Genomic DNA, 26320 nt, shown 5'->3' with positions numbered 1-26320 from the left:
ACATGAAGGCTTAGTTTTAGGTTAACGATCAAATGATTCAGAGGGGATTTGGGAGAAAATGTTTTTATTCAGTTGGTGGTGGAAATCTGGAATGCACTGCCTCGGAAAGTAATGGACACTGTAAACCTTACAAGCTTAAAAACAAATTTGAATGAGCACCTCAATTATCATAACATTCAAGGATATGGGACAAATGCAGGAAATTGGGATTAGCGTATTTTTAATGGCAGCTATCTTGCTGCAGATTTGATGGGCCAAAGGGCCTTTTCAGTGCTGAATGAATCGATGAATCTATTATATTTCACCCTCAATCAACACCAAAAATATCATAATAACTGCATTCATAATATTTGTGGGACCATGTTGACTTTTCTTATTAACTACAGTAACTGTACTTCAAAGCAATGTATTGGGTATGAAACACTTAAGGATACCCTCAGAATGTTATAAGGTGCTGTACAAATACAAGTTCTCACTATTCCAAACCAAAAACATTGAGAGATATAATAGTTGGTGATCTATTTATGAAAACAAAGCCAAAGAGTTTTCTTTTCCTGTGAATAAAAATGAGATATATCACAAAACATTTGAGACCAACAGCAATGCACAGATATTAGAAAAAGTCTGGAAACTAAACAAAAGCATAGATGTACCTGGAATGGTGCTTGTAGTTTTGACAGCTTCTACATTTGAAAAATTTGTCCATCTTGAGGCCAAACCAGCCCTTTGTACTGCAACTTTGTAATTGTCATACAATGTTTTATTGTACTAAAAACAGAAAAGAGAACCCATTATCCTCCATGACTGAGACAGTGAGAGAAATTCTTTATCCATCAGAGTGTCATTCTTTGTAAACCAATGTTAATCATTGATATTGGTACTGGCAAATCCCTTGTTGTACAGGTGAATTTGGTTAATGCAAATAAATTCTGGCCAAACAACTATTTTTCAGTTTATATTTTTCCTAATCTACGAGTAAGATAGACAGCGAAATTGTATTCCTTCCTTATAATATATTGAGATGGTAAAGTTTTAGGGATCCTATAGAAAATGAGATTGCATATATGGAATTGCAGGATTTGTTAAATTGCCCAGCCCTCCAAAGGAAATGACAAGGGAATACTGCATGTAATAGGGCTACACTCATTTTTATCCCATGATGGTAAAACTATGCAGAAATTGGAATTGGGTTGGGATTCCCAGTAATGGGTCCCAATTGCCATTTTTGTGGGCTTCCAAGTCAGCCTGACTTGATGAAACTTCAGATTTGAAATTTTATTAAACTTAAACTTTGCGGATCAAAATTTTAGCAGCACAATCATCTCACTCTGAAGCCAAAAACATTTTATGCACTTAAAGGAGGACTTTGTCTTCAGTATTTAACAAACTATTTTTTCCATAAAACCAATTTTATATTTAAATGATATAAAGTGGTGCAATGTCATACACCTTTCATGCTATTTCTTCTAATATCATTATTTGAAATGATGTTAATGTGTACAGGCATTAATATTTTTAAAAAAGCTGATTTGGAGCATTCACTCAGACAGAAAGAAAACAGCCACCTGCTCTTCAAATCTACTAATTGGCTGGCTAACTGTTGTAACTTTATAAAAACAAAGGCTGGCTTTTTGCAATTTAGATAGATTTTATTATTTACATAATTGAGAGTTTGTTTTGACAGCTAAGGCCATTAAGAATGTTTGGCTTAGTTTCAAAATCATTTACTTCAATGGTAAGCAGGGGCGTGGCTGTTTAGACTGATTGATGAAGGGCTTTTGCCCAAAACATCGATTTTCCTGCTCCTCAGATGCTGCCTGACCTGCTGTGCTTTTCCAGCACCATTTAATCTAGACTCTGATTTGCAACACCTGCAGTCCTCACTTTTGCCTGGTTGATTGACAGTTTTAAGAGTTTATTAGAAGATGAGCTGGCTTTGTTGTACAATGGAAGAGATGCATTTTAATACTGATATACCATTGGAAGGATTTTAGTTTTTTGAATGATCTTGGGTCTCTTTTTCAATTTGAAGTACCTTTTGAATGTGAGTTCTATTTGATTGTTAGAAGAACTTTTTAAATGTCTATTTAAAATCCTTCTCATTGGTATTACATGCTTACTGAAATCTGCATGGTGGATACTGAATAATTGGGGTTATGTGGGTTATGGGTGTGCAAGGACCTAGTTAGGCATGTGTACTGTTACATGAACATTAAATGGCCATAGAGGCAAGAAGGACAAATGGGACATATGATTGTGTGTAGTGTATGGACATGGTGCAGGTTTCATACTAGACATAGGGAGCATATGTGAATGGTTGGGAAGTTGAGGGACTGAGGCAGTAAGTGTTGAGGGTTTGTGGAAATGAAATTCAATATTTCATTGGGTCAATGTCCAAGTAAATAGAGTGGGTATTCCAAACTGCCAACCTTGCCTTTCATTCACCACTGCTGAATTAAATCCCTTACAAATCCAGCCCCTACCTCATGCCCTCAGTATAATCTCATTCCTTCTCCATCTGTTCTCCTTTCAGCTATGGCCTTATATTGCAGGCTTTGCCACTAGGAATTCAATTTGTCAGTCATTTTTACCAGAGCAGACTAATATTCAAGACCAATGACATCAAGCAAAATGTGCAGTAAAATAATTGCTTCACAAGAACAAAACATTGCAAGTTGCTTCACAAAGAGAACAGGAATAGAGGACAATAACTGACGTATAGCTTTTTAAATGTAGAGGGAGAATTCACAATGCAGTAGATTTATAAAAGAGTTCTAGAGATTAAAATTAAGATATTTGAAGACTGTTAAAGAAACAAAAGTGGTGGTGGTAATGAGGGTATAGGTGAAACACAACATTCACAATGAAGGTAACAGTGTTTCGCATTAGTTGCACTTTGTACAAATTGACATGGGGGCAGTCGATAAGTACATTGGACAAGTTGAATCTTGGACTAACAAAAGGGTGGATAAGACCTTTGGCACTTTGTTAGGGCCAGGGTGAAGAGTAACCCACCCAGACTCATTTCCCCCTGATTAATGCTCCTAACACCATGGGCAATTAGCATGGCCAATTCACCTGACCTGCACATCTTTTGGAATGTGGGAGGCACCCAGAGGAAATCCACACAGACATGAGGGAGAATGTGCAACCTCCACACAGATAGTGACACAAGGTGGGAATCAAACCTGGTTCCCTAGCACTGTGAGGCAGCAGTGCTAACCACTGAACCACCATGCCATCCTCTTGGTAACTGGTTTTGGGAGTGCCAAGAGTAGTAGTAGGTTCTACGCTATTTTCAGAAGGAGAGAACAAGATGAAGAGGAATAGCTCAATGAGGGAAGATTATAGCAAAAAAAAGTAAAGCACTTTAGAAGATAAGGGTTGTAGATGCTAGTCCTTTCTGACTAATGTCCCCCTTACTCTATTTAAGTAATAAAATCATTGTTTCCATTTTCACTCACCTTTCCTATTCGTATCCCTGTTATCCACTGTTGTAGAGCCCAGGGATCATCGCAGCACAGATACTTGATGTATTGTGACTCTTTCTGAATCTGAGGGTGCTAGAAAATTGGATTGATCATTAAAGTTTGTGCTAATCTCTAATCTTTTAAAAATGTTATGCATTCAACTGTCGGATTTTACAGGCATTTAAATCAATTGTTTTGAGAAAGTCACCTGGGCAATCTGATGGAAGTGAAAGACTTTTACTTCTTGTGGAGGTTTCATTTGAACAAAGATGACCAAATTGATTATCAAATCAAGACAATATATATCTTACAGACTAAAAAAAATTGAGAAAAATCTCATTCCATTGGGAGGAAGTGCAGCTGCATGAAGCTAGAGCTTCAATTGACTGGTCAGTTTTTCTCTTGTTCATTCATGGGACATGGACATATTGGCTAGCCCAATATTGCCCACCCTAATTGCCCAGAAAGCAGGCAAGGTTCAACAGCAATGCTATAGATCTTGAGTCACATGTTGGCCAGATCAGCTAAGGACATAGGTTTCCTTTTTAAAAGATAGTAGTGAACCGGATGGTTTTTCTGACAGTCAACAATGGATTCATGAGGCATCATTGGACTCCTAACTCCGGATTTTCATATATTAAATTCCAATTCAACCAACTGCCTGGGTCCCCAGAATATTACCTGGGTCTGTCAACTCGGTAAAGTTGTGATAAAGCATTCTGCTATTCAATTCTTCTAGATTTTCTTTATGGAAGAGGGTCATGCTTGTATACATACTTACCAGTTGTGCAATACATGCAAATCAAGTAACAATTATGCTGATATTATGGCTCAAATATGTGTTTTAGTTTTATTGATACAGGACATGGAAATTGCAACTTTGTAAATATACACATCGGAGCCGTATACATTTGGGGTAACACGACCATGCTGTACTGCTTTCATTACTATTAAGAATTGCAGGTTAAAGATCCCAAAAGAAAATCTGCACACTATCGCTTTTGTCTGAAAGCAGAAAATCATGATGCAGCATCATTTACACTCCACATGATAGTGGAAAATATTTCAAGTTGTTATCTCAGTAGCTCAAATTACTGGAAAGAAGGTGTTCTACTCTAGCTGTTAGACAAATTAAACATATCTCTACTAGTTCCATAAAATCCAGGCAATTATGCCTGACTGAATATAGTTGCACATATTGCTATCATGTCATAAGTGTTATTTTCTAAGAACAGTCTCTCTTCTGTAAGTACTCTGCAGAGGTGTATTCTGTACCACTAATCATTAGTATGCCCAAGACAAAGAAGATTGATGGCAGCAAGCTACCTCCAACCCTTATCCAGTACCACAAATTGTAAAAGATGGCAAATACCAGAAAGTGCAAACAGCGATCATTGAAGAATATCACACAGTTGCACTGGTGCAGAACTGACCCAGGCCATGAAGAGAAAAAAATCCAGTTTACCACTTTAAGAATATTACTGCTTTAAGAAGAGCAATAAGTCAGCAGCTGAAGCACAATTGCCAACACAGAGAGAGAAATTGTAGCATCTGTGGAAGCAGCACAAAGGCAAACTCAACACTCCAAAGGCAAAGCTTCATTCAGAGGCTGGTAAGAAGCTAATGAAACAGAGAAAATCCAGCCCCACTTAGAAAATACAGACGCCTTTGAGATTTTGGCAGTAAGATTTATTAAAGCCACAACCAGGGAATTTTATTTTTAAAAATGTAAAGAAGAAAATGCTTGGTGTTTTACACTTTGAAAAGTGAGAAAATATTATGTTTTCAAAGATGAGCTTGGATAGCAAGTTGGCTGCAGTAGGTGAGGAAACCTAGAAGAACCAGGAGCCATTATCTTGAAAGTTAAAAAAAGAAAGATCTGAAAAAGACAGGAAAGCCTAATAAGAAGAACAAGAACATAGTATGTAGAAGAACAGATTCACACAGCTTGAAAGCAATAGATCACTACAGAACAATCAGGAATACAATTTAGAGTAATTTTTGAAGAATTTGGTAGAGTATTATAGAAGAACAGAATTAAAAAGACTAGCAAACAATCGAAATACTGTAACATTGCTGTGGTATGGCATCTAACAAACTGTGCAGACATTAAATTTCAAACAGCATTATTGATTAAAGGACTACAAGCTTAAAGATTTAATGCTGTGTTGAAATGATACAGATTACGATCAATTGGCACTTTGAGAAGAAATCAAAAAGATGTAATAATTACTATCAGATTCAGGGTCAGAGAAGGACCATACAGAACACAAGACTAAATTTCATAGTAGTGACAATTCTTGAGGTACAGCATTGTTTTAAAATTAAACACTGAGACTGAAGCTAAGCAAGTGACTGCACTATTATATTCATTCGGGCTGACTATGGATGATGTTATTAACTGACAAAACATCAAACAAAGTATAGAAACTTTGAAGATGTCCTAAAAGACTTTGATAATGATTAAATTTTAAGAGCAAACCGAAGTCTTGAAGGAGCAAGATTTAACAGAGAATTCAGCTTCCAGGAGAAGTCACAGGCAACATCAATAATTACTTCTATCGATTGGTATAAAACTGTAAATATGGAGTATTGAAACCAGAATTCATAAGAGAAAGAATTGTTATTGGAATCCTTCGTGAAACTTTATCAGAATTTTTATAGCTGGAAGAAGGTTTAATTTTGGAGATAGCTGTTCAAATCATGCTGAAATCATAAATCAGAAAGTCTCTCAGACCTCAAGAGGGCAACAGAATCTTTGGACTTTATAAACCATGGGCTGTTTAGAGGATTATATGATAAGCCTGCACAGAGAATACACTAGACACATTTTAAAAACAACATTGTCAGCTCTACTTCCAACAAACACTCACAGGCATAGACCATGTTCAGCCATCACTAAGAAATACTACATTTGAAAAACTGTAGGTCCCTTCCAGAATATGTGCAGAAATAAAATACAATTTTAGAGCAATGGAAGTACTAGTGGTCACATATATGAAGAGATCTGCATGGTAGAACACCACCATTATAAATTATACCTGCATTTGACCAGATGACTCAATTGGCGACATTTCTAGGGAAATTAACTAATCCAGAAGAGACAGAACTTGTATAATTCAATGGCTGCCATGTTGATTATCTGCTTGATATGGTAACAAGATTTTAAAAAAAGAGTTTAACATCCAGGAGAATCTGTACACAACTCCACTAATCACCTAAATCCACTTTTCACCTCTACAGATTAATGAAAAGCTATGAGTATGGAGCTATGAAATCAGAATTTACTAGAGACAGAATTGTCGTTGGAATTCTTACTTAAATTTTGTCAGATTTCTTACAGTCCAAGGAAGGTTCATCTTTGGAGAAAGTTATTCAAATTATGTTTGGCATATTGACAGATCCTGAGAGTGAAGCCTAACACTAGGGAAATGGTGACATAGCGGTACTGTCTGTGGCCTAAAAGTCCAGAGGCTCAGTCTAATCCTCTGAGTACATGAGTTCACTTCCCATTATGACCCCGATGGGAATGTGAATTCAGTTGATAGAACTGGAAAATAAAGCTAGTCACAGTAACAGTGCTATGAAACTATTGTAAAAACCCATGTGCTTCACTATTGTCCTTCAGGAAGAAAATCTGTTATCCTCATCTGTTCTGGCATACATATGACCCTAGACCCCCAATAATGGACTGATTTTTAGCTGCCCTCTGAACTGGACTAGCAAGCCATCAGGTAGTCCAAATGCAGGCCTCATCAGCAATGCTGATAACATATTTAAGAATCAAGGAAGTGTTACTTTCCTAACAGATCAGTTACTGCTGAAGAAGCAGAAGATACCGCTTACAGAGATAAGATTACATGGTGTATGTGGAATAGCTTCAGAAGCACATTGTGCAATACAATACACATTAAAGAACTGAAAAAAGATGACATTGTAATTGACAAACTTGAGCCTGCATGCATATCTCAACCTCAACTTCATAAGGAGGAGTAGGAGGGAATTGACAACCTCCCAGAGAAGTACTGGTCCAGAAATAAACAGCTATCTAGACACTAGGCCATGAAAAAACTGTTATTGATGAACTAGTCGAGAGATAATCAGAAAAAGGTTGGCATCGTTAGCCTTCCTGAACTCATGACAGAACTCAAACAGACAAACAGCTCAATGTGATCACATACAGTGGCACAAGAGAGCTGTCTAAAATTGCCAACATAGAGAATGCCACATATTATACAGAATTAGTGGAAATGTTCAATCCTCCATCTTCTAAAACAGAACAGTCAATGCCAGTAACAGAGAGAGCACTGAATGAGCTGTAATCTTTCAGTAACAGAAGAGAATCATAGAGTCATAAAAATTTTCCTTCATGATCAAAACATCCACAACAGGTGGCTAAAGACATCCAGCTTGATTAGCGACCTGAGGGTGATAAGCTTTGAAACATTAATAGATCCAGGACACAATCGGGAAGATGAAACTGCCTTGTCAAAGTGTCCGGAGTCTTAGAGATTACCTCTTCCAATTACAATATAATTGATAATCCTGAAATCCAGGAGACCACATGGAATAATGTATTGATTTCAACAGAGCCTTTGCCTTTAAGGAAGAAAATTGAGGAAATTATGGGTTCTCCAGCTGAGATAATGTTGTAACAATAAGGTTGATAAAGAATGATATCCTCCACAAAGCATATCCAAGAGACAAAGAAGCTCCAGTGCAGAAATGATTGACAGATCAGAGCAAGGATCACTAGTCTTAAAGGAAGAGACCAAGCACTTTCTAGGTACAAAGTGAATGTGTTCTGAGAAAAGTGTCAAAATCTAGACTATTTGCATTTGTCAAGTTAGAGACTGAAGTGAAGTGGGAGATGAGATAGTAATATGTGAAATTGACTTACTTTCATGATTTACAACAGACTGACTCTGAGGAGAAAAGTTAAAGGGGAGATGTTGCATATTGTCATGGTTCTAAATGGATTAATATTCAACATTGGCTTTACCCATTCTATTGATATCACACACAGCTTGCGGGTGGAGATGCGAAGTTCTACTTTAACTTTTGGAGGGAACAGGTGTATCTGTACCAACTTCCTTAAGTCTCAGCAATTATGCCAGACTAATTACAGTTATGTTTATTGTTCTTATTCAGTAAATGTTTTTATCTAAGAATAGTGTCTTTATTGATAACATTTTGGTGTTGTACCTTCTACTACTACATGGTAGACAGCCCCAAGACAAAGCAAAGACAAAAGAGGATTGGTGGCAGCAAACTACTTCAAAGGACCTTGCTCAGTACCATATTCTGGTAGAGACGGAAACTAGCAAAGCAACATGATCAACTGGGAAAATATCACAGGGATGGCAATGTTCTCAGTACAACCTGTATCAAAGACCTGAGAAAGAGAGACTGCACATTCCTGTACTAACCTGAGAATGCCCAATATTCTGAAGTTGCAGTCAGATTCAGGTATAATATAAAATTCCTGTATAATAACATTAAAATTGATCTTGCCTCAATTGGACCAGGCTTATCCTTTTCCATAACTATTGTAAAACTAATATAATTATGGTCACTGGTCCCAGACTGCTCCCTAACTAGTACCTCAATCATTTGCCCTGCCTTATTTCCCAAAAGAAGGTCAAGTTTTGCCCCATCACTCGTGATCTACATATTGAGAAAATTTTCTTGAACACCCTTAATAAATTCCTCCCAGTATAAGCTCTTAACACTATGGCAGCCCCAGTCTATGTTTGGAAAGTTAAAATCCCCCATTATTACAACCCAATTATTCTTACAGCTATCTGCAAACTCCCGACATATTTGCCACTCAATTTCCTGCTGAACTTTGGACAGCCTATTGTACAATCCCATCAAAATAGTAACCTCTTTCTTATTTCTCAGTTGCACCCATATAGCTTCACTGGATGAATCCCTAGGAATATTGTCTCTAAGTACATCATGATGTTTTCCCTAATCAAAAACACCACTCCCCCTTAGAACATAGAACATAGAAGAATACAGCGCAGTACAGGCCCTTTGGCCCTCGATGTTGCGCCGATCCAAGCCCACCTAACCTATACTAACCCACTATCCTCCATATACCTATCCAATGCCCGCTTAAATGCCCATAAAGAGGGAGAGTCCACCACTGCTGCTGGCAGGGCATTCCATGAACTTACGACTCGCTGAGTGAAGAACCTACCCCTAACTTCAGTCCTATATCTACCCCCCCTTAATTTAAAGCTATGCCCCCTTGTAATACCCGACTCCATACGCGGGAAAAGGTTCACACTGTCAACCCTATCTAACCCCCTAATCATCTTGTACACCTCAATCAAGTCACCCCTAAACCTTCTTTTCTCTAATGAAAACAGCCCCAAGTGTCTCAGTCTATCCTCATACGATCTTCCTTCCATACCAGGCAACATCCTGGTAAACCTCCTCTGCACCCGTTCCAGTGCCTCCACATCCTTCCTATAGTATGGCGACCAAAACTGCACACAATATTCCAGATGCGGCCGCACCAGAGTTTTATACAACTGCATCATGACCTCAGGACTCCGGAACTCAATTCCTCTACCAATAAAAGCCAGTACGCCATATGCCTTCCTCACCGCACTATTTACCTGGGTGGCAACTTTCAGAGATCTGTGTACATGGACACCAAGATCCCTCTGCTCATCCACACTACCAAGTATCCGACCATTAGCCCAGTACCCCATCTTTTTGTTATTCTTCCCAAAGTGAATCACCTCACATTTAGCTACATTGAATTCCATTTGCCACCTTTCTGCCCAGCTCTGCAGCTTCTCTATATCCTGCTGTAACCTGCCACATCCTTCCTCACTGTCAACAACTCCTCTGACTTTCGTATCCTTCGTCAACAACTCCTCCGACCTTCTCTTTTGCCTCCCTTTCTATCCTTCCTACAGCAGCTATACCCCATAACATTGAGCTGCCAGTCCTGTCCCTCCCTCAGCCATGTTTCTGTAATAGCTATGATCTCCCAGTCCCATGTTCCCATCATGTCCTGAGTTCATCTGCCTGACCTATCAGGCCTCACGCATTGAAATAAATGCATTTTAATTCATCAGTCTTCCCTTGTTTTCTACCACGCTCTTGCCTTCCTTGTCTATTTAATTGCTATCTTTAACTTATGGACCAGATTCAACTTTCGCTCTTGTCTCACTACTGCTTGGGCTCCCACTCCCCCTGCCAGGCGAATCTAAACCTTCCTGAGTAGCCCTCGCAAATGTCTCTGCTACAATATTGATTCCCTTCCAGCTCAGGTGCAACCTATCCCTCTTGTACAGGTCATTTCTGCCCCAGAACAAATCCCAATGATACAAACATCTGAATCCCTGCCCCTTGCATCAGCCATACATTCATCTGTACTATCCTCCTACTCCTACTCTCACTCGCACGTGGAACTGGGAGTAATCCAGAGATTATTACTTTTGAGCATTTTGCTTTAATTGCAAGTAGAATCAATGCACCACCAATTATTTCTAGTATCTACACACTTACAAGTAAGGGACATGCTTCTACTTATTATGCCAATTGTCAGCCTCAAGAATTTCTCAGCCAGAGGAATCATTCATTGCAACTGTGCTATGGTTGTGAAATGATCTTATCCCCTCTATCTTGATTTAGTATCACAGTTGATGTATACAGTTTGCAATTGCATGTTTAATGCTTCCAAATTTCTGTTAAACTGATAAAACAGTTTTTAACAAAATTAGAAAGATAAAAGCAGCTAATGTTTTAAATATAATTACTGTGTTTACCTTCAGTACAAAGCAGTGGTCAGTTGGTGCTTTGTATTTCGCCTTGTAATTCACTCCATAGTAAATATTGACATTCTCAAACTGGATGAAGCAAACCAGATCACGAGATGTCTGTTGAAAAAGTCAAATCATTTAGAGCATGTTTTCAGATTTGATCAAAATTCTCATTAGAGGAATTCTTCACAAACTCATTTACATCTTCCAAGCCATGACTGTGACTAGCTAGAGGAGAAGACAATAGATGCATGAGAAGACCACCATATGCAAGTACTCCTCCAGGCCATGTCTGAACTAGTCACTGTTTTTTTTATTGTCACTGGCTGAAAATCCTGAAACTCCCTATCTGTACTGTCAGTGTTCCTACACCAAATTAACTGCACTGTTCAAGAATGGATAACAAATGGATAACAATCAACAATGGATAACAAATGCCGACCTTGCTGGTTATGTTCACATCCCATTACAGAAGAAAAAAAAAACAACATTGTAAGTGACCAGAAGACCCAATGTTGATTAATAGATGCATTTAAGTTCTCTGCGGGATGTGCTACTGTCACTAAGGTGGAGTATAAACATCTGTAATGCTTTCTTTTATTAGGACTGACGAAGCACCAGTCCTTCCTTGCTAGAGAAGTGCATGCTGTCAATCTTTTACTGTTTTTCATTTAGGCTATAGGTACCTCTGACCCCTGAACGATGATTTCAGCTATTTGTTTAAGCTCTACTTTAGCTTAAATCTCATGAATATTCTTTTGGCAAAAAATGCATCTTTACAATTTCTGACCTTAGTTTTTCCTTTAGGAACATAATAAATCCCTGAAGCTCGTAGGAGAAAGTATCGACGTTTCCACGACTTCTTTCCATCTTCTTTTACACAGAGGGCTCCTTCAAGCTCTGGTACAATGACTGATGTTCCACAGAAACATTCCTGTGTGCACACATAAATTTAGTTTATGTGATGGGAAACATTAAACTTCGAAAGTATGTTCTAATAAAACTAATAAACATGAGTTACAGGTGGGTCAGATGCTCAAAGTGGGATAAACTAATATGCTATAATTCTCTAGGGAACTGAACAATCACATTTATCAAAATGATACAATCAGGAAACTGAAATGCCTGAAATTGAAAACTCTGAGCTAACTTTATTGGATATGTTTCGTACTACTTCTGAACCAAGAAGATTTCAGGATGAAATTTTAGTTGTGCCAAATTCATCAGGACAAAATTAATCTTAGAGTCTTTGGACTAGTGAAATTGTTAGGACCTTGAAGATATATAGATATATAATCTTTCTCTCTTTCTAATGGAGAGAGATGCCCATGGTTCTTTCTGGATTATGGTTAATTCCTCATTGATCATGTTGAGGGAACTATCTTTTCAGTGTCATGCTGGTGTCACAGTATCACAATGTTAATTAAAATAGATTATGTTATGAATTATAGGCCTATTTTTAAGTTTAAAAAATCCCACAAGACAATCACCTTTGTTATTGTGTGAAACAAAGGATTTAAAACAGATTACAGTCAGGGTTTATAGTACACTTCAACAAGGGAAAGCATTCTTTAACCGACTGCTTATTTTAAAGCTTGCAATTCAACCCTAGCTTATTATATATTCATTCTGTCCTGTTGGCTTATGAAAAGCTTGTCAGCTGTACTCTGTAATCTGGAACTTTACTTTGCTAATCTCACACATAAAAGAAAGAATTAACTTTTATGTTGCACCTTTCACAACCACAAGAAGTCCCATATTGCTTAATTGTCGAATAAGTAGTTTTGTCATAGCAGCAACTCCAGCAGGAAAGACAAAAGTATTTTTAGGAAAACATGGGAGGAACTGATCTTGTTAAAGTATTGGAAAACCTCACAAGAATGGACTTTTACAACTGATTATCTGTAATATCTAATAACTGACTTTAATTATTCGTTAGTTTCATATTACCCACAGTTGAATGTTCAAAGTACACTTCCTTGGTTTTCTTCAGTGCGTTTTTGAAATGGCTCAATGATTTATATTACAATCAACATTGCATATGTTGCAAATTTAATGTACAAGTGCAGATAAATGATACTCATTCACAAGTAAAGCCACATTAGACACCATTGAGTCTGGAATGTCTCTATGTAGGGGACAGCATTGAGAATGAAAAGCTCTCCTCCAATATTCATTGACCTGCTAAGGAAACAAATCAAAGAGTAACCCTTCTTCAGAACTGTTCATAGTGTTATGTCTTGTGCAAAACAGCCCAACACCTGTTTGGAATTTTATTCTTAAATACAGATTGATCACAATCTAGTCCCAAAGCAATTGAAAGGGAAGCAATAATATATCTGTATTTAAAGCCATTAATGATGCCGGGCCTTCATTATAAAACATGTCATATGCTAAATATTCTGCAATGCTTTACTCATTTATCTGGTGTTCTTTTAGTTTAGATTCTACTATGGCTTGAGTCTTATGTTTTATGGGCTGAGTGCTAGTTGTGTCATTTTGTTTGGAGGTTTTTTTTTGCTGTGAGGCCTAGTGAAATATCTCACCATACCTTACTAAACTCACCTCATTCATCACCTGCCTCACCCTTATGGCATCTCTTTCAATTGATTCTATCCCCATCTTACCACTCATCATTCCCAGAATAGCTTCTCACACAATGGATATCTACCCAAAGACCAGCATTCCTGGATCTGGTACCATATTTAAAGGGCCATTGTGTGCCTGAAGAAGTACTGGCTTTCCAAAGCTGCTCCCTGCTCAGTGACAACTGTCACTCTGAAGATGTCGGAGATGCCACAATTCTCTGACAGGGCCCTGAAGGTCCTGATGGTTGAGGTGATGCAGATGACCAGCAGAGAAGACCATGACACCAGGATCTGGCAGCCTGGTCAGAGATCACCACCCAGGTCAGCATGGTCTCTGTATTCTGGAGGAATGGTCAGCAATGCCATAAGAATGCCAATGACCTCTCCTCTGCTAAGTTTCTTTCCAATACCGCACACTCACTTTGTCTCTGCTACTGTAGCCACATTCCACCAAGGCTGTACAACATCTTCTCCCTTACATGCTGTCAACACCCCCAATCTTATATACTTCTAATCCTGCATGGCATCTGCATTGTACATTCACTTATCCGCAACACCTCACCATCTTTTGATGAGCTGCACCAGCACTAAAAGCTGAGCCAGTCATTTTCACCACACTCAATAACTTCCTTTCTCTCAGTCCAGGAGAAGACAACACATAAGAGGGCAGACAGTGATCAGATAGGTGGGAGGATTCTAGACCTTAGGTTCCTCACCCACAATGAGGAAAGAGTTCTGTTCCTTGAAGCAAACAAATCAGGACTGCTTCCACAGAGGCACCAAGGCATAGGTGCCCTGCCAACTGACTAGATATCATTCTACACTCCACTGCAATTCTCACATTAGCCCTGCTGCTAACGTCAATCATCACAAACCACTTCTAACCACTATGCCTTCTCTCCTTTGTGTTTTGCCAGCCAGATGTCCATGACGCCAGCAGATAAATAGCCCATTCCCACCAGAACAACTCTGAGGATAAGAGTTGCCTCCTGCAATCCCATCAGCTTACAGATACAGACATCTCTGTGGGAGCCTAAGGTTTAGAATGTTTGGGAGTACACTCTGGTGAGCACCTCACTGTGACAGTGCCACAATCATTCAAGGACGATGCGGCCCAGGCTGCTGGCACTCAAAGGACTACCAGAGACCAGGCAATGGCTCAGCCCCATGCAGGAGAGGACCCTTTGGTGGTGGCAATCAGCAACATTTTCCACATTGCTCAGGGAGGAATAAGAGCAGACCAGGTATATAGGACACATTGGTCCTCATTGCTCAGTGGCTGCAGAACTGTACCTATGTCTAAGGGACCAAGTTGCCCCAAACATATGACTGTCTGGTTGCTCCATGAATAGATTGACTGCTTCCAAGGAGATCCAGGTCCAGCACCCTCAGAGTCTTCTGGAGAGATGCACACATGTGAAGAAGATACGCAGGACCAAAGGCATGGCAAGAGGAGAATGGAAAACACTCATACTCACTCCAGTGCCTCTTACTCACAGGGATACAGGGTGTTGCCAGGGGACACTCAGCCAAAGGAGAAACCACACATAGGCCCCTCAGAAATCTCCTTTCAAGACACTCCAGAGATGGTCTCTGCAACCCCACCCTCCCTGTCCCTCCAGTCACACTGAAGATGGTCCACTTGCCTTTGATGTGAATTCTCAGTATGATTGTTTGTGCTATAAATTGATATGCTTCAAATAAAATACTGGATTGTTGTTAAGTGTATGAAGCATTTACTCACCTCAAGTAAAGCCTCTTTGTTTTTCTCTTTCATATTCTTCCCTTCTGCTTTCTTCTTTGCAATGTAGAAATTCTGGATAAAAAAACACAAAGGATTGTTAATTCTCTGAACTGTGGCAGAATGCAATATATTGTCACAGGATAAAATTTACCATGTACATTATGAATGTTAAATGACTGGCACTGAATATTAATATAATGTAGTTTTTGAGTTTTTTCTGTATCTGGAAAGTTGTGAATGGTGCTGAACGTTGTGCAATCATCAGCAAACATCCCCACTTTTGTCCTTATGTTGGAGGGAAGGTCATTGATGAAGCAGCTGAAGATGATTGGACCTAGGACACTATCCTGAGGAACTCCTGCAGAGCTATCCTGGAGCTAAGATGACTGACCTCCAATAACCATGACCCTCTTACTATGTGCCAGGTATGACTCCAACCAGAAAACAATTTGTCCCTGATACTCACTGATTACAATTTTGCTAGGGCTTCTTGATGTCACACTCAATGGAATGGAGCCTTAATATTGAGGACTACCACCTGACTTCTGGAATTCAGCTCTTCTCCTCATGTTTGAACCAATGCAGTAATGAGGTCAGGAAGTGAATAACTGTGGTGGAATTCAAACTGGGAATCACTGAATAGGTTATTGCTCAGCAAGTGCTGCTTGATAGCACTATTGATGACACCTTCCTTCACTTTACTGATGATCAAGAGTAGACTGATGGGTAGTAATTGGCTGGGTTGGATTTGTCTTACTTACTGTGTATAGGACACACTGGGCAATTTTCCACCCTGTCAGGTAGATGCCAGTGCTGTAGCTGTACTGGAAGAACTTGGCCAGAGGAGTGGCAAATTCTGGAGCAAAGGTCTTTAGTACTATTGCCAGAATGTTGCCAGGGCCTGTAGTCTTTGAATATTCAGTGCCTCCAAACATTTCTTGATATTACACGGAGTGAGTCGAATTGGCTGAAGACTGGTATTATGATGCTGTGGTCCACTGGAGGCTGGGATGAATCATCCACTCAGCAATTCCGGCTCAAATCCAAGACATTGAGATAAATTGTAAATAACTGAGGTTCCAATACTGATATAATGGGGACACCTCTTGTCACATTCTGTCAATTCAAAAACTACCTATTTACATCCACATTAACAAACTAATCCACTATCTATGCAAGTGTGTTGCCCATAACACTGAGTTCATATTTTCCACACTAATATTTGATGTGGCACTTTGTTTTATCCATTCTAGAACCTTGAGAACAACACATCCAACAGTTCGTCTTAACTATATTGTTACTTCCTGAAAGAACTCTCATAAATAAGTCAAAAAGAAAACATTTCTTTTCCATAAAATCATGCCGACCTTGCCTGTTGCCTTAAGATCTTCTAAGTGCAGTGCTATAATTTTTGAACTAATAGCTCCTAGTATTTTTGCTGAGTTTTGGTAGACCACCTGGCTTATTGTTTTCTATTTTCCCTTTCCCTTTTTGATATTTTCAATCTGATGGGACCTTTCTAGAATTTGGAAAATTAAAACCAATCCATCTACTATCTCCATAGTCACTCTTCTGGCATCCCTGTGAAATCCAGCAGGACCAGAAGATTTAAGCGATTTTAATTATAACAGTTGTCTCAGTGTCCTTGATTTAAGGTTTTTGCTGATATACAATTATTTCTGGATGTTACTTCTCTTGAGAAGTGAGAACAGTTGCAAAATATCTATTCAATATATCTACCACTTCCCTATTTTCCATTATTAACTCTCCAAAGGGCCAAAACTCACTTCCTTTTCAGTTACCCAAAGAAACTGACTATTATCTTTTTATAATTTTAGCTGGCTTTCTCTTGTATTTTAAATTCCCCTTTCTTCTTAATCTTTTAGTTAATCTTAATTGTTCTTTATATTCTGTATAACCTTCTGGCCTGTAACTCATCTTTGCAGAATTATTCTGGAAGTCTGTCCTGGATAAGGAATGATGTGGAGGTGCCGGTGTTGGACTGGTGTGAACAACGTTAAAAATCACACACCACCAGGTTACAGTCCAACAGATTTATTTGGAAGTGCAAGCTAGTTACCTGACAAAGGAGCAGCACTCCGATAGCTTGTACTTCCAAATAAACCTGTTGGACTATAACCTTGTGATTTTTAACTTGGTTGAGGGATGCAGGGTGGAAGGGCCAGAACATGTTCAGAACAAGAACACAAGTGATGCTTCTGACTGGCAAGGTATGGGTACCCTGGAAAGATGGCACCAGGATCTTCAATCGCTGGAGGTGTCAGCAGAGGTGGGGAATACTGCACACCCCTCCACAAAATTTGCCAAGCTACTTGTGTATGGATATGTAATATGCTGAGTACTATGTGATCGAGTGAGAGAAAGTGACCCATCTCTGAGTGTAGGTGAAGTTCACTTTAATGCCCAATGTCAAACAGAAAGTCTGCTCTTAGTTTATAAGACCTCTGAGCTACTGGAACAAGTTGAAGAGCCTGACTTCATTAACACTGTTGAACAGAACAATGTACAGAAAGTGACAGGAAAAGACTAGCTGGTCCACGCAGCCAGGCAGTATCCAGAAAAGGTGTTATCAAAATGAATATTTGATTCTTCCTCCCACATTACCCAGCCCAGATACACACCTCCTGAGAGCCAAACCACAACAGAAAATTGGTCAATTTAGAAAGAAATTCGAGGAAATTCTTCACTAGCTCTCAAATTCTAGGGTTTGAACACAAAGCTGGCTAAGGTGAACTTGGAAATTAGGTTAAAAAAAAATAAAATTGTTCTGGCAAACTTTTATGGAGATATTTAGCAATTCTTTGAAAGATTTAGTCTAACATGACTCAGCAAAAATACAAGGATCTACTGGTTGAAAAGAAAAGCTGTTTGAGAAAGATGCATCATAGACAATAGACAATAGGTGCAGGAGTAGGCCATTCAGCCCTTCGAGCCTGCACCGCCATTCAATATGATCATGGCTGATCATTCCTAATCAGTATCCTGTTACTGCCTTATCTCCATAATCCTTGATTCCACTATCTTTGAGAGCTCTATCCAACTCTTTCTTAAATGAATCCAGAGACTGGGCCTCCACTGCCCTCTGGGGCAGAGCATTCCACACAGCCACCACTCTCTAGGTGAAGAAGTTTCTCCTCATCTCTGTCCTAAATGGTCTACCCAGTATTTTTAAGCTGTGTCCTATGGTTCGGCACTCACCCATCAGCGGAAACATGTTCCCTGCCTCCAGAGTGTCCAATCCTTTAATAATCTTATATGTCTCAATCAGATCCCCTCTCAGTCTTCTAAACTCAAGGGTATACAAGCCCAGTCGCTTCAGTCTTTCAGTGTAAGGTTATCCCGCCATTCCAGGAATTGACCTCGTGAACCTACGCTGCACTCCCTCAATAGCCAGAATGTCTTTCCTCAAATTTGGAGACCAGAACTGCATACAGTACTCCAGGTCCGGTCTCACCAAGGCCCTGTACAGCTGCAGAAGCACCTCTTTGCTCTATACTCAATTTCTCTTGTTATGAAGGCCAGCATACTATTAGCCTTCTTCACTACCTGCTGTACCTGCATGCTTGCCTTCATTGACTGGTGTACAAGAACACCCAGATCTCTCTGTACTGCCCCTTTACCTAAATTGATTCCATTGAGGTAGTAATCTGCCTGGAGAAAGTGAGGTCTGCAGATGCTGGAGATCAAAGTTGAAACTTTATTGCTGGAACAGCACAGCAGGTCAGGCAGCATCCAGGGAACAGGAGATTCGACGTTTTGGGCACAGGCCCTTCTTCAGGAATGAGCAGAGAGTGTTCAGCAGGAGAAGATAAAAGGTAGGGAGGAGGGACCGGGAGGAGGGGCGTTGGAAATGTGATAGGTGGAAAGAGGTCAAGGTGAGGGTGATAGGTCGGAGTAGGATGGAGGCAGAGAGATCAAGAAGAAGACTGCAGGTCAGGAAGGTGGTGCCAGGCTGGAGGGATCCGGCTGAGACAAGGTGGGGGGAGGGGGGATGAAGAAACTGGTGAAGTCCAAGTTCATCCCCTGCGGTTGGAGGGTTCCCAGTCGGAAGATAAGACGCTCCTCCTCCGACCGTCGGGTTGTTGTGGTTTGGCGGTGGATGGGTCCAATGACCTGCATATCCTCGGTGGAGAGGGAGGGGGAGTTGAAATGCTGTGCTACAGGTTGGTTGGGTTGGTTTGTCCGGGTGGCCCAGAGGTGCTCTCTGAATCGCTCCGCAAGTAGGCGGCCTGTCTCCCCAATATAGAGGAGGCCACACCGGCTGCAGCGGATGCAGTAGATGATGTGGGTGGAGGTGCAGGTGAATCTGTGGCAGATATGGAAGTTTCCTTTGGGGCCTTGGAGAGAAGTGAGGGGGGAGGTGTGGGCGCAAGTGTTGCACCTCCTGCGGTTGCAAGGGAAGGTGCCGGGAGTGGAGGTTGGGTCGGTGGGGGGTGTGGATCTGACAAGGGAGTCGCGGAGGGAGTGGTCTCTACGGAAAGCTGATAGGGGAGGGGAGGGAAATATATCCTTGGTGCTGGGGTCTGTTTGGAGGTGGCGGAAGTGACGGCAGTAGTAATCTGCCTTCCTGTTCTTGCCACCAAAGTGAATAACCATACATTTATCCACATTAAACTGCATCTGCCATGCATCTGCCCACTCACCTATCATCTGGGCTAAATAAAATAGGTAAGGATATTGTTAAATTAAAATGAGGTAATGTGGCGTTTATTAAGGGGAACTATGTAGGCTGGAGAGGTTACATTGAACTTGTAAAAGACACTTAGCTGAGTATTGTGTACAGTTGTGGGTGTCATGTCATGGGAAGGACATGAACACCACCACACAGAGTGCTGAATCAATATTCGAGAATAGCACTAGAAATGAGGAACTTCTGTTATGAGGAGAGATTGAAGAACTTAGTTCTGTTCTCCTTGGAGAGAGGAAGGCTAAGCAGAGATTTGATAGATGTTTTTGTATATGGGCTAGATAGAGCAGATAAGGAGTATCTGTTTCAGCTTATAAAACAAACAAGAACATGAGGGCATCAATTTAAAGTGCCATCCATAAGAAGCCAAGAGTGAAGTGAGGATAACTTTTTTCACTCAGCAAGCAAATAGGATATGGACTGCAGTGCTGGGAAATGTAGTAGAGGCAGGTTCAATTGAAACATTCAAGAGGGCACTGGATGATTATTTGGATAAATAAGTGTATTGGGAAATGCAGGAGACTAGCACTCGATAATGATGCTTATTTAACTAGCCGGTGAGGGTACAATGGGCCAAATGGACTCTTCTGCACTGTGTTATGAAGCTGTGAGTGTACTGTACCTTCAAGAAAGTTAAAAGCTAGCAGAACTACCTGACAGTACCAAATGTTCTGAACAAGATACAATGTAATCTTTTGGTCCAGCAGCTAGTGTAGCTGGTTGCCTGGAGACAAAAACAAATTTGAATTAGGCCAATCAGTTTAAATTGTACCCCAAAAAAAACAAACTCCAATCCAGGTTGAATTTAGTAATTGACAATATTAAAAGCCAATGACACAATCCAATGCTTTTGGGGTATAAGACTGAGAAAAATTGAATAGTTGAGGGAGAACTGCCAAACCACCAGCATGTAAAAAGACTGCCCGAAAATAGCTCTCGTAAAGGTACCTTTATCGATCAGTGACCTGTGAAACGAAAATCCCTAAGAAGAAGAAAAGAAGACAGAGGAAGATATAAGAGAAGATTCGACAGCTGGCTAGTTTTGAAATTTGAATTTTAGTAAATCTTACTCAGGGGTTTTATCAGACTAGTATCACAGAAGGAAAAGTAAAACATAGGTTAGAGGAAGGAGTTGTAAATAATTGTTATTTAATTATTCTCTGTTATACTTTAAGAAACAAAGTTGTTACTTTTACTTTAAGTAGTCCTTGACCACTTGAATTTTCATAGATTACTGCACGGGACATATCTTTTCTGTGTTGCTGGTTTAAATTAAGCAGGAGGGTTTACCCCGTGACACAACAATTGTAACACTCTAATACCATGATATGGTGATGATATAGGGAATAGCAAATTGGCATGGATAGAAGATTGGTTGAATCTTAACTGGAAGGATAGAGTAAAGAAAACATATTGATAGATTAAGTGAATTGGTAAAGATGTGGCAAACAGAGAATAATATGGGAAAATTTCATGTGGTATACTTTGGCAGGAAAATCTTTTTAAAAATGAAAAAACGTGTATTACCTAAATGGTGAGAGATTGAAGAGCTCTGAGAAGTCAAGAAGTCTGGGTGTTCTAATTAGGATAGCTGATAGGATGTTCTTATTTATCACAAGGGAAACTGACTACAAAAATGGAGAGCTTATGTTTTAAATATTCAGGCCACTGTTGAGACCTTATTGGTTGTACATTATTGGTCACCCTATTTGAGGAAGGATGTAAATGCATTGGAGTTAATTAACAGAAAGTTCACTGAACTAATACCTGGAATGAGCTGGTTGTCTTTTGAGGAAACAATGGACAGGCTAGACTGGTATTCACTGGAGTTTAGAAGAATGTAACTTAAAAAGAGTTCTCGAATTTACATATTACACATCCTAAACCAGCATATCCCATTTTAAAAGATGCAAGACTTAATCTAAGTTTGTTTAATATATCATTACAGCTCCATGACACTGTAACCCTTTTGCTATAAATTCTGTATCTTCTGGTCCTGCTCCACAACCACCACATGAAGAGGCAGCACCTTGAAAGCTAGTGTTTCCAAAAAAACCTTTTGAATTACAACCTGGTGTTGTGTGATTTTTAACTTTGTCCATACCAGTCCAACACTGGCACCTCCACATCGAGAGTTGAGAAGAGTAAAAGTTGACTTAGTGAAGCATAAAATCTTGTGAGATCTTGACAGTGTGGTTGTGGAAAGGATGTTTCCTCTTATGGGAGAGTTCAGAACTAGGTGGTCACTGTTTAAAAGTTAAAGGTTGCTGATTATAAAACAGAGATTATCAATCTTCTTTCCCCTCACAGTGACATGAATCTTTGAAATTTGCTTCCCTAAAATGTGGTGGAAGCAGAGGCCTTGATTGTGTTCAAGGCAGAGGTAGATTTTTATGACCCAAGAGTTGAAATATTATCATGGGTAGGTGGGAATGTGGAGTTGAGATCACAGTCAGACCAACCTCTTATGTGATGTTGAAGTGAGATGATTCAGATGAGGCGATGGAGAGTTACAGATTAGCTAGGAAGGATTTCAAGAGAGAGTTAAGAAGAGCAAGGAGGGGACATGAGCAGTCTTTAGCGTAGAATAAAGGAGAACCCTAAAGCTTTCTATAGATATGTAAGGAATAAAAGGATGACTAAGGTAGGAATAGGGCCTGTCAAAGATGGAAGTAGGAAGTTGTGTGTGGACCCTGTGGAGATCGGAGAGGTGCTAAACAAAGATTTCTCATCTGTTTCACTCAGAAAAAGGAAAATATTGTCGAGAAGACTGAGACATGGGTTATTAGGCTTGAAAGGATTGAGGTTAGTAAGGAGGAGGTGTTCTCAGTTCTAGAAGGTGAGAACGTAGATAAGTCCCCTGGGCCGGATGGGATTTTTCCGAGAATTCTCTGGGAAACTAGGGAAGAGACGGCCAAGCCTTTGGCCTTGATCTTTGAGTCGTCATTGTCTACAGGTTTAATACCAGAAGATTTGAGGATTGCAAATGTTGTGTCCTTGTTCAAGAAGGGCAGTAGAGATGAGCCAGCCAATTATAGGCCAGTGAGTCTTATGTCTGTTGTAGAAAAAGTTTTGGAAAGGATTATAAGAGGATTATAATCATCTCGCAAGCAACAATTTGATTGGAAATAGTCAACATGGATTTGTCAAGGGCAGGTCATGTCTCACAAATCTCATTGAGTTTTTTGAGAAGGTGACTAAGCATGTGGATGAGGGTAGGGCAGTTGATGTGGTGTACATGGACTTTAGTAAAGCCTTTGATAAGGTTCCACATGGTAGGCTATTGGAGAAAATCAACGAGGTAAAAACAATGACTGCAGATGCTGGAAACCAGATTCTGGATCAGTGGTGCTGGAAGAGCACAGCAATTCAGGCAGCATCCGACGAGCAGCAAAATCGACGTTTCAGGCAAAAGCCCTTCATCAGGAATAAAGGCAGAGAGCCTGAAGCATGGAGAGATAAGCTAGAGGAGGGTGGGGGTTTGCAGAGGCATGGGATTGAAGGTGATTTAACAGTTTGGATTAGAAACTGGCTTTCTGTAGAAAGGCAATGAGTGGTGGTTGATGGAAAATATTCAGCCTGGAGTCTGGTTACTCGAGGTGTGCCACCAGAATCTGTTTTGGGACCATTACTGTTTGCCATTTTAATAAATGACTTGGACGCAGGCATAGGTGGATGGGTTAGTATGTTTGCAGATGATACTAAAGTTGGTGGAGTGGTGGACAGTGGGGAAAAATGTTGCAAGTTGCAGGGAGACTTGGATAAACAGCAGAATTGGGCTGAAAGGTGGCAAATGGAGCTCAATGCAAATAAATGTGAGGTGATTCACTTTGGAAAGAATAACAAAAAGGCGGAATACTGGGTCAATGGAAAGATTCTCGGTAATGTGGAAGTGCAGAGGGATCTTGGTGTCCATGTACATAGATCCCTGAAAGTTGCCACCCAGTTGATAGTGCTGTTAAGAAGGCATACAGTGTGTTAGGTTTCATTGGTAGAGGGATTGAGTTCCGGAGCCATGATGTCATGCTGCAACTGTGCAAAACGCTAATGCGGCCTCACTTGGAGTATTGTGTATAGTTCGGAGTGCCCCATTACAGGAAGAATGTGGAAACATTGGAAAAGGTGCAGAGGAGATTTACCAGTATGTTGCCTGGTCTGGAGCAAAGGTCTTATGAGGAAAGGCTGTTCTCATTGGAGAGAAGAAGGCTAAGACGGGATTTAATAGAGACGCACAAGATAATCAGAGGATTAAATAGAGTGGATAGTGAGAGTCTTTTTCCGAGGATGATGACATCTGTATGAGGGGGCATAGCTGCAAATTGAGGAGTGATAGATTTAAGACAGATGTCAGAGGCAGGTTCTTTACTCAGAGAGTGGTAAGGGCTTGGAATGCCCTGCCTGCCAATGTAGTTACCTCTGCCACATTAGGGAGATTTAAACAATCCTTGGATAAGCACATGGATGATGATGGGATAGTGTAGGGTGATGGGCTTAGATTAGTTCACAGGTCGGCGCAACATCGAGGATCGAAGGGCCTGTTCTGTGCTGTATTATTCTATGTTCTATAACCACAGTCTTACTGAATAATGAAGCAGGTGCTAGGGCTGAATGACTTGCGCTGCTCTAGATTCTTGTGTTGTTCATATGTTTGATTTCTGGCTCATGCTGAATTAAATAATCTCAGTCAAACGATGATAAGATTTTACAATTGGCCTCAGTGTTCCTGTGCTAAGGGCTTATGCCTGAAACGCCATTCTCCTGCTTTTCAGATGCTGCCTGACCTACTGTGCTTTTCCAGTGCCACACTTTTCGACTCTGACTCTTTAGCATCTGCAGTCCTCACTTTCTCTCAGGTGGAGAAAGCTGAGGTACGTTTACCACTCCTAGTTACTGTTCTGAAACTGTTCCTGAGTGTTAGAATAGGTTTGCCATGACACACGATAGTCCTGAAACAGAATTCAAAACTGTAAGTTGTTGAAGGAGAAGTGAAAATCACAGAAGCTTTGCTCAATGAAGCAATGCCTCATATACACTGTAAAGAAAAAGCAAGAGTTAGCATTAAAGGGAAAGGAAGTTGAAAAATTGAGGAAGATGCCATTTAATCTTCTAACCCCTTGCTTTTGGTGGGTATTTTTTCTGATACTGATGATTGGGCTAAATAACACCACACTGACTTGATAAATAGCAGGCAGCTATGCAAAACAGTGTGGTGTGGTTAGAACTCTTGTGTGCATATACAGCAAGTGTAGTCAGGTCTTCGCTTTGAATTATGCTTATCCAGTTGAAATACCATATGTTGCAATTTCATTTTTGTTTGGAAACTTAGACTAAAGAATGTAGGAAATGGAAATGCAAGTTTGTTGAAACTGTTTGTTAAAAGATATTTTTGAATGTTCAAAGTACAATTCTGGGCTGCATACCAGAATGAGCAGAAATAGATTTATTACAGATAAGCAGATTAAAATTAGGTACACGATCATGGCCTCAGTCTTCAATCCCCATCAAATCTATGATGGGGTCTTCTTCTCTGGAATAGATGAAGGGTCAGCACCTAAATCAGCTCCCACTTTCCTTTTATCTCCTCAACCATCAGTACTAGGAGCATGGATTTAAAGGATAAGAGGTAAGTTACTAAACATTCATTCTGTCTCCATCAATAAAATGGCCAGCAACTCTCGGGTCCCATTGAAGCAGTGGTCACTGCTGGTGCTAACTGCTCTAGGCTCCAGAAACAAGGAACCATGGGGCCAGAATTAAAGCTAGTTTGGGATTCGGGGTGTGGGTGATGGGGTTTCAGTGTCAGACTAATAGGCAAAGGTATTAGTGGGATGAAAGAACAAGGGCCCATGATTAGCAGGCCAGGGTAGGGAGGGAAAAGCAGAGGTTGGATGGGACAGATCCTAGGTTGAGACCTTCAATGGGTTTGCGGGGACTGTAAATGAGGAACCTTTCCCTTTCCCACTCACAGACCCAGGAGCGAGACCTGACAGGTTTCAGGCTTTGGGAAGCATTGCCACTGGGCTGGA

General features: G+C 40.2%; 1 protein-coding gene across 3 annotated transcripts in view; it reads right to left on the bottom strand.

Annotated features, from left to right (window-relative positions):
- apbb1ip (amyloid beta precursor protein binding family B member 1 interacting protein) overlaps window positions 1-26320 on the bottom strand; it is a 178371-nt gene that overhangs the window by 21688 nt on the left and 130363 nt on the right. For all 3 annotated transcript variants that reach the window (XM_087987448.1, XM_087987449.1, XM_087987447.1), the window contains exons 8-12: window positions 15587-15658; window positions 12045-12188; window positions 11261-11371; window positions 3465-3563; window positions 654-768 (exon numbers count right to left, since the gene is read on the bottom strand). In XM_087987448.1, coding sequence (XP_087843574.1) covers window positions 654-768; window positions 3465-3563; window positions 11261-11371; window positions 12045-12188; window positions 15587-15658 — 541 coding nt within the window. The remainder of the gene's footprint in view (window positions 1-653; window positions 769-3464; window positions 3564-11260; window positions 11372-12044; window positions 12189-15586; window positions 15659-26320) is intronic.

This window comes from Chiloscyllium plagiosum, unplaced genomic scaffold (assembly GCF_037043375.1).
Source record: "Chiloscyllium plagiosum isolate Xiang-an unplaced genomic scaffold, Cpla_swu_hap1 HiC_scaffold_5, whole genome shotgun sequence".
NCBI classification, from domain to species: domain Eukaryota; kingdom Metazoa; phylum Chordata; class Chondrichthyes; order Orectolobiformes; family Hemiscylliidae; genus Chiloscyllium; species Chiloscyllium plagiosum.
The sequence above is the reverse complement of the archived record's forward strand: the minus strand, read 5'-3'. Positions and strand labels throughout refer to the sequence as shown.